Here is a 14,053-nt window from a genome sequence, read left to right as displayed (position 1 = left end):
TTTTGTACTTGTAACGATCACTTCTAAGCTTAAACAGTGAAATTTTGTTAAGCCGTGAGGGTAAGATAGTGCAGTAATATCAAACAAAGAACTTCGCCAGAGTCATATAAATAATTTTCACCGTATTCTAACACCCACCACTCGACTCCTCGTAAAATAACGAATCTTTTCAGTATAATATCGACATACTTTGTTCAATTCATTAAGGGGTCAAAATTTATATAACTATAGTACATGCTAATCCCTAGAATTTTGGGACCTTAGGCTTTCCAAACACAATTTGTACACTTCATTTTCATCTTCAGACACATTTACAGTTGATTCGTCTTGCTCTGTGGAGACAATAGGCTCATAACCAACGTTTCTGCTAATATCTTTTTCTAGCTGAGACCAAAATGTCCTTTCACCTTTACCTACTAAGAGATTATGAGCATTACCATGGCCCTGAGCTCTTGCAGTTCTACCACAACGATGAACGTACTGTTGAGAGGAAATTGGTGGATCATAATTTATGACATCCGTAATATCGTTAATATCTATACCTCTTGACATCAAATCAGTTGTGATAAGAACCTGATTAGATTCACTGGTGTTGGAAGTAGCAAATTGATGAACAAGTCTTTTATTTTCTGCCTTGCTGTTATTAGAATTAACCGACAAAACGTTATGAGGGGTTCCCATTTTCCTTTCTATCATTATGGTTAAGAGAGGTGCCAATCTAAGCGATGCTTCATTGGATTTTACAAACACCAATATCTTCGCATTATGCAATTTGTCCAATAGATGGAGTAAAAACAAAGGCTTGTAAATACTCTTGGCCGTGGGAACATTGATATTGTACTCTTGTAATTTATCGGGTAAATTGTAAAGTTTAACTGAGTCTCTAACAAATAATTTTGGATTGTATAAATGTAATCCGTGAAGCTTCTCAGTGTTTGTGGTTAATGTTGCACTGAAAACCATCTTAATAACGTTACCTGGCATTTGGTCCAACTTGTGTGACCTAATGTTATTCATCAATTCCGCTGACCAATTTTGGAACGATTGATTGAGTAAGTGATCAGCTTCATCCAATACTAACATCATCAAATTTTTCATGTTGATGGATCCAATTTGTAAATGATCCACTAGACGTCCAGGTGTTACTATTAAAATATCCGGTTCGTAATTTATAAATTTTTGATGTTCCTCTTTTAAAGAATTTTCCAGTTTCGAAATACTGATAATAAGACCTGTTCCTTGTGCTAATTTACTCATGGTATCAAAGACTTGTCCTATCAACAGTTTTGTGGGGACAATGACAAGAGCACGTAATTTGTTAACAGTTCTCTTTGATAATGCTTCAATTATCGGTATGCTGTATGCCAAAGTTTTACCAGATCCCGTTGAGGCATTCACGAGGATATCACCAATCCTTCTAGTCAAATTCTTCTTGGAAACACCAAGTGTAAAATTTAAAAGAGGCAAAGTATTATCAAGTAAAACCGTTTGTATGGGGAAAGTGTCCTTGGAAAAAAACTGTTGGATATTCGCCAACAAACGAGGTTGCAATTGATTTTCATATAATGCAAATGGCTTTACCATATGATTATCATAATGCACTTTTGTTGTATTACGCCATGCAATTGATTTCCTTTCCTCGAATGCTTCACCTGAATCTGTATTTCTCACTTTCGCAGGCTGAGGAATTTGCTCCAATGGATGTGCTTCAGTGTCAGAATCCTCGTTTTCTTCAGCAACCAAGTTGGTCTGTGGGAGCTTTTCTTGTAACTTTAAAGTCTGCTGAAATCTAGAGATCACAGAATCATGCTTCTTGGAATGTGATTCTGATGTATCTTGATCTTGAGCATCTTGATCTTGAGCATCTTCCTGAAATTGTTTCTGATCATCGTTCTGAATATCAGGTTCTTCTTGCAGCTCGTCTTCAGACTTATCTTCAGACTTATCTTCAGGCTCGTCTTCAGACTCATCTTCAGATTCATCTTGAGATTCATCTTGAGACTCTTGTACTTCATCGCTATCTTCATCACTTTCAGCCGCCCTCTTCTGGGGTACTAGAGGCTTCTCCTTAGGCAATTGCGCCTCGGAAGGATCGAATCTGACGGCAAACATGTTTGAAACCTACCTCTTTAACCTCAAGTTACCTGTTTCTCTTTCACTAGCTCATCGCAGTATCAAATTTTTTTGTCAATAAAAAGACCTTTAAGTTGACCAACTTTTAACCCATTTTCGGTCAAAAACTGGAGAAAGGAGAGAGATTGGGAATAGGAGCTCCATATCGACTTATTATTGCCCTAGAAATGCATCCTACGTTATCGCTTTTGTCACGTTCTGCTTGGAAAGGCCCTCATATCGTTCCTTTACCGATTAAAGAAGCAATGACCAAGGGAACTCCAATAAGAACTAATGCACGTTCTGCTACAGTACTACCACAATTTGTTGGTTTGAAGTTTCAAGTTCACAACGGTAAAGAATATGTAGCGTTCGAAGTGGTAGAGGATATGGTTGGTAGAAAACTAGGTGAATTTGCGCCAACCAGAAAGAGATTTAGCTATACTCAAACTAAGAACAAATGATTCTCTCCAAGGCATTGGCATGTAAATAGACGAAAAAATTATGTAACTTTCCTTATTTTTAAAAATCATCAGTACGATCAGCTTGTGAAGCTGCCATTAGTTTACTTTCCCTCTGGGCACCAGTACGATCAACATCTGGCCAATTCCCCCAGTTGGGTAGTCTCATCACCAGACAAGTTGCATTATCAGCTTGCCTACCGCCGACCGCCATAACATATTTAATGACTTGATCAGCCACGAATTGTGGAGTCGCTACTTTGAGACCTCTTAGATTGACAGTGGAAGTAATGAGATCTGTAAGTTCCTGATCTGACATGAGATCCGAAACACCATCTGTAATTAAACATATGAAGCATTCATCACCACCAAATTGCATCTTTGATAATTCTGAATGCGGTAGTTGTAACTTACTACCGATCAAGTACGAATAAATATCAGGTTCACACGATAGTCCCTCTGCTTTACCCGGTAAATCTCCAAAAGACCTCGTATTAGCATAATTATTGAGAAATCTTGCTTCACCAAAGGAATCCTTTGCAATGTTATTAGAATTTTCCAACCTTTTAGTTTCTCTAGTTGATGAAGCGTGATGGACTTTAGTTAGATTATGAGCGATCCCATTTTGATCACATAGTACAATCTTTGTATCCCCGACTTGCGTAATGACCAGTTTTAATAAACCTGCAGGATCAACGAAAAATGCATCTTCAAAGGACATCGATTCATCATAGGCACTTATAAACATCGAAGATCCAGTCGAACCTCCAGAAAATGTTTGGCACCTTTCTTCAAAAGAAAGATTTCCTTCGTCATTATTACTTGCAAACCCACAACAATGATCTAAATCGAATTTCAAGTACGCATAAAATATCCTTAACCTTTCAGATTCACTTAGTAGGCTATTTTTATCAATAATGTTCCCCCATCTGTCAAAAATCATTCTTGAACCTGTCAACTCTTGCTTCGTTTGACAATTGGAGATAAAAGTTTCGTAAAAATCATTTCTATTATCATAGATCCTTTGCCAATATTGGCCACCAATCTCTTGGCAATATCTTTGTAGTAATTTATCAAATTCTTGTCGAGTGGGTACCACATCCACTAAGTACTGGTGTAAATTCTCTGCTAACAATTTAGAAACTCTACCTTTATTACCGTGTCCATCAAAAACTGATAAATTCAAAACTGATCTCTTCCAGTCTTTGCTCAACTCAAATCGACGTTGCAGGTCATTTAAATTATTTCGAACCTCCATCTTTTGTGCTAGTGACGGTAGTTTCATTATATTTATAGAATATGCATCCTCATTGTAAAGTCGATTGATTCTACTTGTGCTATGACCTATCAAATCAGGAAATTTGTTCAAATGAACTTTCAGCATCGTCTTGTCATTGTAAAACTTTTTATCGATATCATTAGTAGTATCAGTCTCTCTTGTGGGTAGTACTGGTTTCCAGCGTCTTGTACTACCAAACCCTGCCTGCAGATTCGCAGGTTTTAGATGAATAAACGATTGAGTTCTCCCCATTTACACCAGCTAGCGCTAGTCAATCAATTCACCTTGAAATTGTATCTGAAAGTTGAATAAATCGTTTAAAAATCCTTTTGTATTGAATTGTTCATCCTTTCGGAGGTGTCTTGTTCGATCGGGCTTTACAAGACTAAAGATTCTGGGGCAAAGAAAAGGTGAAAAAAGAGATTTCAGATCAATTGAAGACTCTAATAGCTTGAAGTGGGTCTGAAACTGGCCAGATTGATTAGAATAAGACACGATTGGCGGCTCCTTTACCTATCCGTTGGTAGCGATGGGCTCTTAGTATGTGATATTTTTTTTTCAACATGAAAAAAAAAGAACGATAAGGTCGAGCTTCATTGAAGACTACAACGAAGAGAAAAATCAGAAGAATCGCCAACAAAAACGCATATTACTTATGTTTTCGAGGGTATTACAGAGTGGATTTGGCCTTCTGTCAAACTCTGCAAGGGCGACCGTCTCTTCTCCTAGCATTCCAGGTTTTCTACGGCCATTTTCTACTAGTTCTGCCAAATGGGCTACATTGAATCAGGTTAAACGTGGTGTTGAGCCACCACGTCGTAAGAGAATGACAGTTTCGCCAGATTTAGACCGTTGTCCTATCCGTAAAGGTGTTGTTCTACGTGTAATGGTTCTAAAGCCCAAAAAACCTAATTCTGCTCAACGTAAGGCATGTAGAGTTCGTTTGACCAATGGTAATGTGATCAGTGCATATATCCCAGGTGAAGGTCATAATGCTCAAGAGCACAGTATTGTCTACGTGCGTGGTGGTCGTTGTCAAGATTTGCCTGGTGTCAAATACCATCTAGTACGTGGTGCTGGTGATCTAAGTGGTGTAGTTAACAGAATCACTTCAAGGTCCAAATATGGTGTCAAGAAACCTGCAGCAGACAGCTAATCTGTAACTTTCGAATCTTTTGTAAATAGGTTTTTTATATTAACGTCTTTTGTAATTCCCATGGAGGATAATCTATGTACCCACCAGATCCACCTGAAGTAAAAGTGTCGGGGTCATAGGGTGTAAACGGCCAACCATTCTCGATTCTATCCACTAAATCTGGATTCGATGTAAAATAACGACCATAACTTAAAATCGTTCTATCGTTTTCAACTAGCTTCACCCCTACCTGTGGTCTTGTAGCTAACCCACCAGCACGAATTACAATCCCCTTCCAAACAGTATACACAAAATCGTTGAGGTTTCTCTGATGAGGATCTACTATGTGAACGTAGGCTAATCTACGGCCACTGCGAGCTCTTTCCTCTAGCTGACCCAACAAATGAGTATACTGTGATGAGAGTGTGGGTATATCGAGTTCTGACATGGATCCAAAATTACAAAAAGGTGAAATTCGAATACCAACTTTAGATGAGCCTACTCGATCAACGACTGCATCTACCACTTGTAATAGAAATCTTGATCGATTTTCAATAGATCCACCATATGTATCAACTCTTTTATTAGAAGATGGATCTAAAAATTGATTCAAAAGGTACCCATTGGCGGCATGTATTTCAACACCATCAGCACCCATCTCAATGCATCTTTGAGATGCTTCCACGAAACCTGACACATACTCTTGGATTTCTCTTTGAGTTAATCCATGTTGAGGATTTCCTGCCTTAAGGGCCTTCTCTTTCAGTTCTTCACTCACGTAGGTTTCATCAGTAGCAGAAACGTAAGGCAAACCATCTTTAGCTAAAATGAGCGGATCGGCTTGGCTACCCATACTCCATAGTTGTATGAAGACGTAGGACCCATTACCATGAATCCTTCGGATCACTTTAGTCCATGCTCGCCTCTGCTCTGGGGACCATAGACCTGGTGCGTTATCTAGCCCACCAAATTGTGGTTGTGGTACTGAACCTTCAGTAATAATCAAACTACCGGTTCTTTTGGATCTTTGGTCATAGTAGGTCGTCATCCAATCTTCATGTGGTATTCCATTGGGTGCCCTTAACCTTGTCAAGGGTGCCATTACAAGGCGATGGTTGAGAACCAGTCCACCAACCTTAATAGGTTTGAAAAGTTTGGTACCCCTGAGAGCTACTGGATTATCAACCAACATTGGCCGAAGTGCTTTCTTACTATCATCCATATTCACTAAAAAACCTAAGATGGATTATCTATATGTATGTTTATAACAATTCTATGTATTTTGACTCCATAGTTTCCCTCCTTTAAGCAGTGTAACCCTGTTTCACACATTCGTCATAGTTTGGATAATCCAAATAACCTTCGCTGGTAGGAGCATAGAAAGTATTTCTGTCGTAAGCTGTCAAAGGCAATCCCTTCTCTACACGATCCACAATGTCGGGATTAGAGATGAAAAAACGACCATAAGCGATTAAAGTACGGTTGTCCTTAACCATATCTTTAACGATTTCAGGGTGTAGAGCTAAATCACCTGCACGGACAACAGCACCCTTCCAGATAGAATAGACGAAATCATTGGAACCTTCAGTGTAAACACCTTCACCTTCTGGGTTGAATGGGTTAGTAACTCTTGGTTCCACTAAGTGGATGAAAGATAATCTCTTACCTTCCTTAGCTCTACGTTCTAGTTCACCAACGACGTAAGCATATTGAGCAACAATTTCAGGTTCCTGACCACCGGACATAGTACCGAAGACACCATATGGAGATAAACGGATACCAACCTTACTAGCGCCAACAGCTTCCACAATAGCGTCCACAACTTCTAAAGTGAAACGAGCACGGTTCTCGATGGAGCCACCATATTCATCAGTTCTCTTGTTGGACATTGGATCCAAGAATTGGTTCAATAGGTAACCGTTAGCGCTGTGGATCTCAACACCGTCAGCACCAGCCTCCAAACTGTTCTTAGCTGCTTGAACGAACTCCTTAACGTACTCTTTGATTTCGTCCTTAGTTAGACCGTGCTGAGGGTTATTAGCCTTAATAGCATTTTCTTCTTGTTCTTTGCTCATGTACACACCATCAGATGCGGAAACGTAAGGTAAACCGTCTCTAGCCAAAGGAGCTGGATCAGCTTGTCTACCCAGGTTCCACAATTGAACGTAAACGAATGACTTCTTCTCATGGATACGATTAAAGATTTCCTTCCAGATATCTAGTTGTTCTTTGGACCATAGACCTGGAGCATCGTCGTAACCACCAAATCTTGGTGCTGGGAATGAGGCTTCAGTGATGATCAAGGTTCCTGGTCTTTGAGCTCTCTGAGCATAGTAGTCAGGAGCCCACTGTTTGCTAGGAACATTCTTGGTAGCCCTCATTCTAGTCAAGGGTGGCATGACCACACGGTGAGCCAATTCTACATCACCCACCTTGATGGGCTTGAAAAGGTTAGTGTCACCTAGAGCTTGTGGTTTAACTCTGCTGTCGAACTTGTATTGAGGCATTGGTTATGTTATGAACTTCTTCGCTGTCCCACTTAGGCCATTTCTCTATCGTATCAAAAAATCAAACATCTTCTAGCTTTTATAATTCTAGAAACAAACGAATGCTTACAAATGAAAATTTAAAATGCACCATCCATCAGTTATTATCCTCGATCGTACCAAAACATTTAAGCGCAGCTTACAAATAAGATCGATCTGGTGATCTTCGAGGAAATCGCAATTTCACCAAAAAAAACGCAGGTGATTCTAACATCCAAGTCCATTCTTCAGCCTTCATTTTAGTTCTCTGATTATCCGCATTACAAAGCATATCGCTTCTTCTTTCTTTTTTCATGTAGAATTTTGAATCAGAAAAAGGAATATCCATAAAGGGAAATAAGCTCAAAGTAGTTTTCCAGAAAGGCAAACTGTATCCAATGGGGGTGGGGCAGTGACGTGTAGGTTCCTCGAAAGTTTTCGCGTATTACATATATGGAGGAAGACCCTCGGCGGGAATCATGAGAGGTGTTAGCGGCTATAGTACTATGACAGGTTGTCGTTCCACAGGAGGCCAACTTCGTTTTCTTCAAGGACTTCTTGATATTGATCACTAGCACCAAACAGTTCTCTTGTCAACTTCTCCATGTTGGGAACTTGTCCATTGCTTAAGGATATCTCCAGAATTGTATTACTTATAACCTGAAACACATCTGCACATCTTAGGGCAAAGACCCATTTCTCGCCAAAATGTTGCAAGATATCGACACATTGTTGAATTTCAATTTTGCTTTCGACCAAATCGATATTCCAATGACATAGGCAGTAAAGGATTGAGTTGCAAATGGTTAAAGTTCTGAAAAGCGTGATCCAGTTTAAGGGTAATAATTTCTTCTTGTAAAGGCTATAAGTATGCTTTAGAGCTTCTAAACAACATTCACCAAGGCGTACTAAGTTATCAGAAGGTGGTTTTGGCATTAGCGCAGATGGTCTGTAAAGCATTATTTGTAACTGAGCATGTCGCATATCAAGCCAAGTATCAGATGTATGGAAGGAAATGCTGTCTTGACCACTAAGTTGGAGTTGATCATTCTTTTGCACAATTTTAACTTTATCCTCTTGATAGATTTCATCAATCTCGTTTCGTAAACCTGAAATAATAGCATGTCTTCGCTCCATAGTGTATTGTTTGCGACCGGCGCTAGCTGAATGAACTTTTTTATAAATTCTACCGCTCATACGTCTTAATGAAATCATCATATTGGTAACGTCTAAGTCATCAAATTCCTCTGGGTAAAGTGGTCTCGGTATTGGGGTAGTAATTTCTTCATCTTCAATCGCTGACATTCTACCCAAAGAAGTGGCAACCAATCTTTCAAAACAGTAGGCACTCCAAAATACTCGAGATCTCATTTCTACCTCCTTAGGATCAGTATTTTGAGCTCTACGTGGTGATAAGGCTCTATGTAAGCCCAATCCGATGACCAACCTCATGGTTAACCCACTAATAGTCCATGAAGAAACACCCTTGGGTTCGAACAGGGCAAAGATCCCTAATAAAAGGAAACATTTAATAGTTTCAATGTTTTGGCTGTGAACAACATTACAAAATTTCTTCATGGCTAAAAATGCAAAATGATCACTTAAACCTTCTTCATCCTTCGTTAGCATTTGTGCCCTTTGTAGAGTAGTACACCCAATAGCCATTGCCATGTACAATTGAAAAATGAAAGAGTCTTCATACTCTTCATCCATTGCGGTGAAATCTCTAATAGTGGATACTTTGTTCAAAAATGCAACCTTATCCATCATGTAAAATGATTTATGATTATGAGTAAAATACGCTGCAATGAATCTATCATAAAGAGATCTTTCAATAGGCTTATAAGCCCCTTCGGCAGTAGTCCATGGTGTAGTTCTACCACCTTTAAAGATTCCAGAAATAGATTCAATTTGTATTGACGATGCTCTAATAGGTGTTGAGTCAGGCTTATGTAATTCGTGTTCCAATTTGCCCTGAATCACCGGTGCGTGTGGTGGTCTTCTTGATATGTTTGTGACAGGTGAAGGAGTACTTTCTGGTGGTGGTGGTGGTGGAGGGATTGTAGTTGGTGGGAATGGAGACGATAGAAAACCATTATCTATTCTCGCACTAGTCACAGTTGGTGTAGTTGTTGAGGAAGATGTAAATCCTAATTCAGCGCCATTAGAATTGGGAGCCGTCACAATCCCCATATCTTTCCCTCTAGATCTCTTATTCGGTATAAATTCACCTCTTAACTTGGCTTCTTCCAATTCTCTTTTGGTTCTTCTCGGTGCTCTGCCTGGGTAAACACACGACTCTCCCGCCCTTTGACAATTGTTACAAATTGGTGATTCTTTGGGGCATCTCTTCTTGAGTTTACGGCACCTTGCACATGAGTAGGTTTCAAATTTCCAACTGTTATCCTCTTCACTCATGGGTTGCAGCAGCGCGGTTACAAGAGTACTAAAATGGGGGAATAATTGGATGAAAACTTTCAGTGCAAACAATAATCACCTAAGTTCAACTCGTACCTATGACCTTTAGCTTCGGGGGGAAACAGACCTCCCAGTGGGCTTACTGTTTAGTTGTGTTTTGCTGCTTGTATTAAATGGTTTTCTTTCTTCAAGTTTTCGTCCTTTAAAGTTGACAACTTTATCACAGTGATATACATCTAAACATACAACATAAGTACAGTTATAAAAACGTTTTTAAGAGTTGCGGTCAAGTAATCTATAATCTTTATCTTGAGATTTAAGCTGCTTTAGATGTTGTACCAGCTGTTTCTGACGGTTTGATTTATCCTGGGGGCCGTTCTCCCTCATAGTTTTGTAGTTATCATCCCAAACCACAGGTTTAAATGGATCGTTTTGACCACCAGCTTCATTCAATAAAGATTGCAATTCCCTGTAGTAATCGATATCCTTAAAATCTGAAATTTGGTGGTATTTAGGGCGTTGTGACAATTGTTCCTTGTATAATTCATCATCCGGCAGACTAGGTACTTTTAACTTGTTGGTAAAGACTTTAACCATCAGAGCTGCTTGCAGTTCTGCTAAGGGGAATGGAATAATTAAACCTGGTAGAAGAGAAAATGCCAATGTTGGATCCTTAACGTAAAAGATTTGTTGCCACAAATTGTAAAGACGTTCTGTAGAATCGTTTGTCGTTCCTAGCACATCTTGTCGCAATTTTGGATCTAAGAATGGATATGAGAACAGATAACCAGTGGAATAAATTAAAAGATCGATGTTTTCCAATTTTTCACCGTTAACCAATTGTACAGACCGTTGAGACCAGTCAACTTGTTTGATTCTAGGAACAACGGTCGCCAATTCATGAGTTTCCACACTGGATGCGCTTAAATAAACTTTATTAGCAACAGTCCAAACTTGGTTCAAAATATCACTACCTGAGCTACCATTTCCAATAACGACGATGTTTTTTCCTTTACCGATGCCACAATTTACAAAATTTCTAGAATGAATAGCTGCACCATGGTCTAACCAATCTTGAAGTCCCGGAGTATCAGGTATATAACTTCTATCATAGTGGCCATTTGCTACAACGACATGATCGAATTCTTGAGATTGCTCTTTTCCTGTAACGTTATTTCTTGTGATAACTTTCCAAAGATCACGATTTTTTGAAAGTGAAATTACACTTGTATTCAAATGAAGAGCTACATTCTGTTGGTCCTTAATAAATCTCTTGTAATAACTACTCAAGTATCCATATACATCTTCCCTCCAGGGGAAATGTGGTACCTGTTGCGGGAATGGAAATCCACTAAATTTCATCAAGTGTTTGCTAATATTGGTCTCTAACTGATCGTACATCACTCTATGGCGTTTATCATGCTCTGGATAGTGCCAGAGCCCACCAGGGGAATAATCCTTCTCGAACAGCTGTATCTTGAAATGGGATGCATTCGCAAGAAAGACTCTCGCTGTACTTAGACCTGCTGGACCAGCACCAATAATGGCAAGACGTGGTGTAGTACACATCCTCTCGATCTCGATAGTCCTGGTAGTTGATGATCTACCTCAAAATCCTCGAAACTATCATTTTTATTATCTTCGATATCATCTTCCATGTATATGTACTTCGAGAAGCCACACTAATAGGAACGTGTGAACCTATCAGGTGGTCGTGAGTGGTGTTATCAATCGACAACTACTAATTATGGACCGATCGGTAAAGTAAATACGACTCAGTAATTATAAGTTAAATCAGCAAGTAAAGCAACTAATGGCATGATAATTCCTGTACTCCGGCGGACTTGACTTTAGAGCCCCAGTGGTAGTTACCCCAAATGGCTCCAACTACAACTGATAACATCAGCCAGCCGTTGTAAGTCATAAAGACGAGCATCAACATAAATGAAAATCCGACTTGTAAACCATACCAGACGCTATTGGCTAATTTGTAGCGTCTTTGAATATTAGAATTGCTTGCAGACGACTGGTTTAGCTGAAATTTGTAGATGTAGTACTTCAAATATTCATAAAAATAGGCTAGTGCCATTATGACAAACATCGATAGCACTAGATCAATTGGTTTCTTGATGTGCCAGCTAGAGAAAACGACGCAAGTATCCTTGTATGACCAAGTCAGTGCTGAGTGCATTGTACATGTGTCACCACCACCGTGCTCACCATGATTACCATGACCAGGACCATGATCCATCTGTAAATGAGCTGAATGATCCATAGCTAGATTATGGTGTGTCGAATGGTCCATTGCTATCGATGGCCCTCTTCTCTCTTCTATAAAGAGTGTAGCTTATGTTTCCAAGTTGATTACTGCAGATGTCTCGCCCCTAACAATACACTTCGAAAAGGGTGCAACTACAAAGTCTCTATAATCACTGAACTTAGCGACAATCGTTAAACGTATCTACTTAACTATACTATTCATGAAAAGAGAAAATTATCTATCGATGATCCTTACAATTCTCTACCGTGGTGGAATTTTTCACCAGCGTAAACGGCCTTGGAACCCAATTCTTCTTCGATTCTTAGCAATTGGTTCAACTTAGCCAATCTTTCGGATCTAGCTGGAGCACCAGTCTTGATTTGACCAGTTCTCAAACCGACAGACAAGTCAGCAATGAATTCATCTTCAGTTTCACCAGATCTGTGGGAAACCATGACACCCCAGCCGGCAGCGAAAGAGTCTTGAGCAGCCTTGATGGATTCGGTCAAAGTACCAATTTGGTTAACCTTCAACAACAAACCGTCAGCAGCCTTCTTTTCGACAGCGGTCTTGATTCTCAATGGGTTGGTGACAGTCAAGTCATCAGCAACGATTTGGATACCAGCGGTCTTGAAGAAGTGAGACCAAGCTTCCCAGTCATCTTCAGCGAATGGATCTTCGATGGAGACAATTGGGTATTTCTTCATCAAAGCGTGGTACAAGTCAGCCAATTGTGGACCGGACAACCACTTGGATGGGTCGCTGTTAGGGTTCTTGAAGTCCAAGTCGTACTTACCGTCCTTGTAGAATTCAGAAGAAGCACAGTCCATACCGATCTTGACCTTACCTTCGTGACCAGCAGCCTTGATAGCAGCCATGATCAAGTCTAGAGCTTCATCAGCGGTTTGAATGTTTGGAGCAACACCACCTTCGTCACCGACGTTACCGGCAGATGGACCGTATTGCTTCTTACTCAAAGATTTCAATTGTTGGTAAACTTCAGCACCCAATTCTAGAGCTTCAGAGAAGGTCTTAGCACCAACTGGAGCAATCATGAATTCTTGTAGAGCCAAAGAACCACCAGCGTGAGAACCACCGTTCAACACGTTCAAGAATGGAACTGGCAAAACGTAAGAACCTTCCTTGCTTTGGGACAAGTCAGCCAAGTGCTTGTACAATGGGACACCCTTTTGAGCAGCAGCAGCTCTGGCGACAGCCATGGAGACACCTAGGATAGCGTTAGCACCCAACTTACCCTTGTTTGGAGTACCGTCCAACTTGTTCAACAATTCATCGACAGCCTCTTGGTTGGTGATGTCTACACCACTCTTGATAAGAGCTGGGCCCAAAACTTCGTTAACGTTGGCAACGGCCTTCAAGACACCCTTACCACCCCATCTGGATTTGTCACCGTCTCTCAATTCGTGAGCTTCGTGGACACCAGTGGAAGCACCGGATGGGACAATAGATCTGAAGGTACCCTTGTCAGTGGTCAAGTCAACTTCAACAGTTGGGTTACCACGGGAGTCGTAGACTTGTCTGGAAAAGATCTTTTGGATAGCCATTATGAATTGGTTATGTGTTGTTAATGCTTTAAAGAGTTGAAATTCTCTCTGGAGAAATAGAAATACAATTAAAAAATGAAAAGCAGCTGTCACATAGAATTTTGTTAATTCCAGCACCGGCTTATATACTTTTCAATCAAAAAAAATCCAAACTTCTTTCTCCCCTCAGAGTATGGAACCTCCTCACCTCTCGTGTCGTCCCATACCATACCATAAGGGGAACGTGCTGCCACTGATCCAAAGGGATTTTCATAGAAACTGGGTCTGGTATTCACTCACTCTACTCAATTGGTACTAA

At 40.1% G+C, this 14,053-nt stretch overlaps 10 protein-coding genes across 10 annotated transcripts; 2 read left to right on the top strand and 8 right to left on the bottom strand.

Annotated features, from left to right (window-relative positions):
• Positions 1–237: 237 nt before the first annotated feature.
• On the bottom strand, positions 238–2,112 carry DBP6 (putative ATP-dependent RNA helicase DBP6; the record flags this gene model as incomplete). The annotated part of the gene is made up of 1 exon (XM_002496122.1): positions 238–2,112. One exon carries the CDS (start codon positions 2,110–2,112, stop codon positions 238–240), a length of 1,875 nt encoding a protein of 624 aa, XP_002496167.1.
• A 188-nt stretch (positions 2,113–2,300) lies between these two features.
• Positions 2,301–2,576, top strand: RSM19 (mitochondrial 37S ribosomal protein uS19m; the record flags this gene model as incomplete). Its single annotated transcript, XM_002496121.1, has 1 exon — positions 2,301–2,576. The coding sequence occupies one exon, from the start codon at positions 2,301–2,303 to the stop codon at positions 2,574–2,576; it is 276 nt and encodes a 91-aa protein (XP_002496166.1).
• A 58-nt stretch (positions 2,577–2,634) lies between these two features.
• PTC6 (type 2C protein phosphatase PTC6) lies at positions 2,635–4,104 on the bottom strand (the record flags this gene model as incomplete). The annotated part of the gene is made up of 1 exon (XM_002496120.1): positions 2,635–4,104. The coding sequence occupies one exon, from the start codon at positions 4,102–4,104 to the stop codon at positions 2,635–2,637; it is 1,470 nt and encodes a 489-aa protein (XP_002496165.1).
• A 403-nt stretch (positions 4,105–4,507) lies between these two features.
• MRPS12 (mitochondrial 37S ribosomal protein uS12m) lies at positions 4,508–5,008 on the top strand (the record flags this gene model as incomplete). The annotated part of the gene is made up of 1 exon (XM_002496119.1): positions 4,508–5,008. One exon carries the CDS (start codon positions 4,508–4,510, stop codon positions 5,006–5,008), a length of 501 nt encoding a protein of 166 aa, XP_002496164.1.
• A 34-nt stretch (positions 5,009–5,042) lies between these two features.
• On the bottom strand, positions 5,043–6,209 carry ZYRO0C11924g (alkene reductase; the record flags this gene model as incomplete). Its single annotated transcript, XM_002496118.1, has 1 exon — positions 5,043–6,209. The coding sequence occupies one exon, from the start codon at positions 6,207–6,209 to the stop codon at positions 5,043–5,045; it is 1,167 nt and encodes a 388-aa protein (XP_002496163.1).
• Positions 6,210–6,291: 82 nt separating this feature from the next.
• On the bottom strand, positions 6,292–7,494 carry OYE2 (NADPH dehydrogenase; the record flags this gene model as incomplete). The annotated part of the gene is made up of 1 exon (XM_002496117.1): positions 6,292–7,494. The coding sequence occupies one exon, from the start codon at positions 7,492–7,494 to the stop codon at positions 6,292–6,294; it is 1,203 nt and encodes a 400-aa protein (XP_002496162.1).
• Positions 7,495–8,016: 522 nt separating this feature from the next.
• Positions 8,017–9,930, bottom strand: STB5 (Stb5p; the record flags this gene model as incomplete). Its single annotated transcript, XM_002496116.1, has 1 exon — positions 8,017–9,930. The coding sequence occupies one exon, from the start codon at positions 9,928–9,930 to the stop codon at positions 8,017–8,019; it is 1,914 nt and encodes a 637-aa protein (XP_002496161.1).
• Positions 9,931–10,203: 273 nt separating this feature from the next.
• Positions 10,204–11,499, bottom strand: FMO1 (N,N-dimethylaniline monooxygenase; the record flags this gene model as incomplete). Its single annotated transcript, XM_002496115.1, has 1 exon — positions 10,204–11,499. One exon carries the CDS (start codon positions 11,497–11,499, stop codon positions 10,204–10,206), a length of 1,296 nt encoding a protein of 431 aa, XP_002496160.1.
• Positions 11,500–11,740: 241 nt separating this feature from the next.
• On the bottom strand, positions 11,741–12,235 carry CTR2 (low-affinity Cu transporter; the record flags this gene model as incomplete). The annotated part of the gene is made up of 1 exon (XM_002496114.1): positions 11,741–12,235. The coding sequence occupies one exon, from the start codon at positions 12,233–12,235 to the stop codon at positions 11,741–11,743; it is 495 nt and encodes a 164-aa protein (XP_002496159.1).
• Positions 12,236–12,441: 206 nt separating this feature from the next.
• ENO2 (phosphopyruvate hydratase ENO2) lies at positions 12,442–13,755 on the bottom strand (the record flags this gene model as incomplete). The annotated part of the gene is made up of 1 exon (XM_002496113.1): positions 12,442–13,755. The coding sequence occupies one exon, from the start codon at positions 13,753–13,755 to the stop codon at positions 12,442–12,444; it is 1,314 nt and encodes a 437-aa protein (XP_002496158.1).
• Positions 13,756–14,053: the final 298 nt, after the last annotated feature.

Source organism: Zygosaccharomyces rouxii, assembly GCF_000026365.1.
Source record: "Zygosaccharomyces rouxii strain CBS732 chromosome C complete sequence".
NCBI classification, from domain to species: domain Eukaryota; kingdom Fungi; phylum Ascomycota; class Saccharomycetes; order Saccharomycetales; family Saccharomycetaceae; genus Zygosaccharomyces; species Zygosaccharomyces rouxii.
This window is presented reverse-complemented; position numbering and strand designations above follow the sequence as displayed.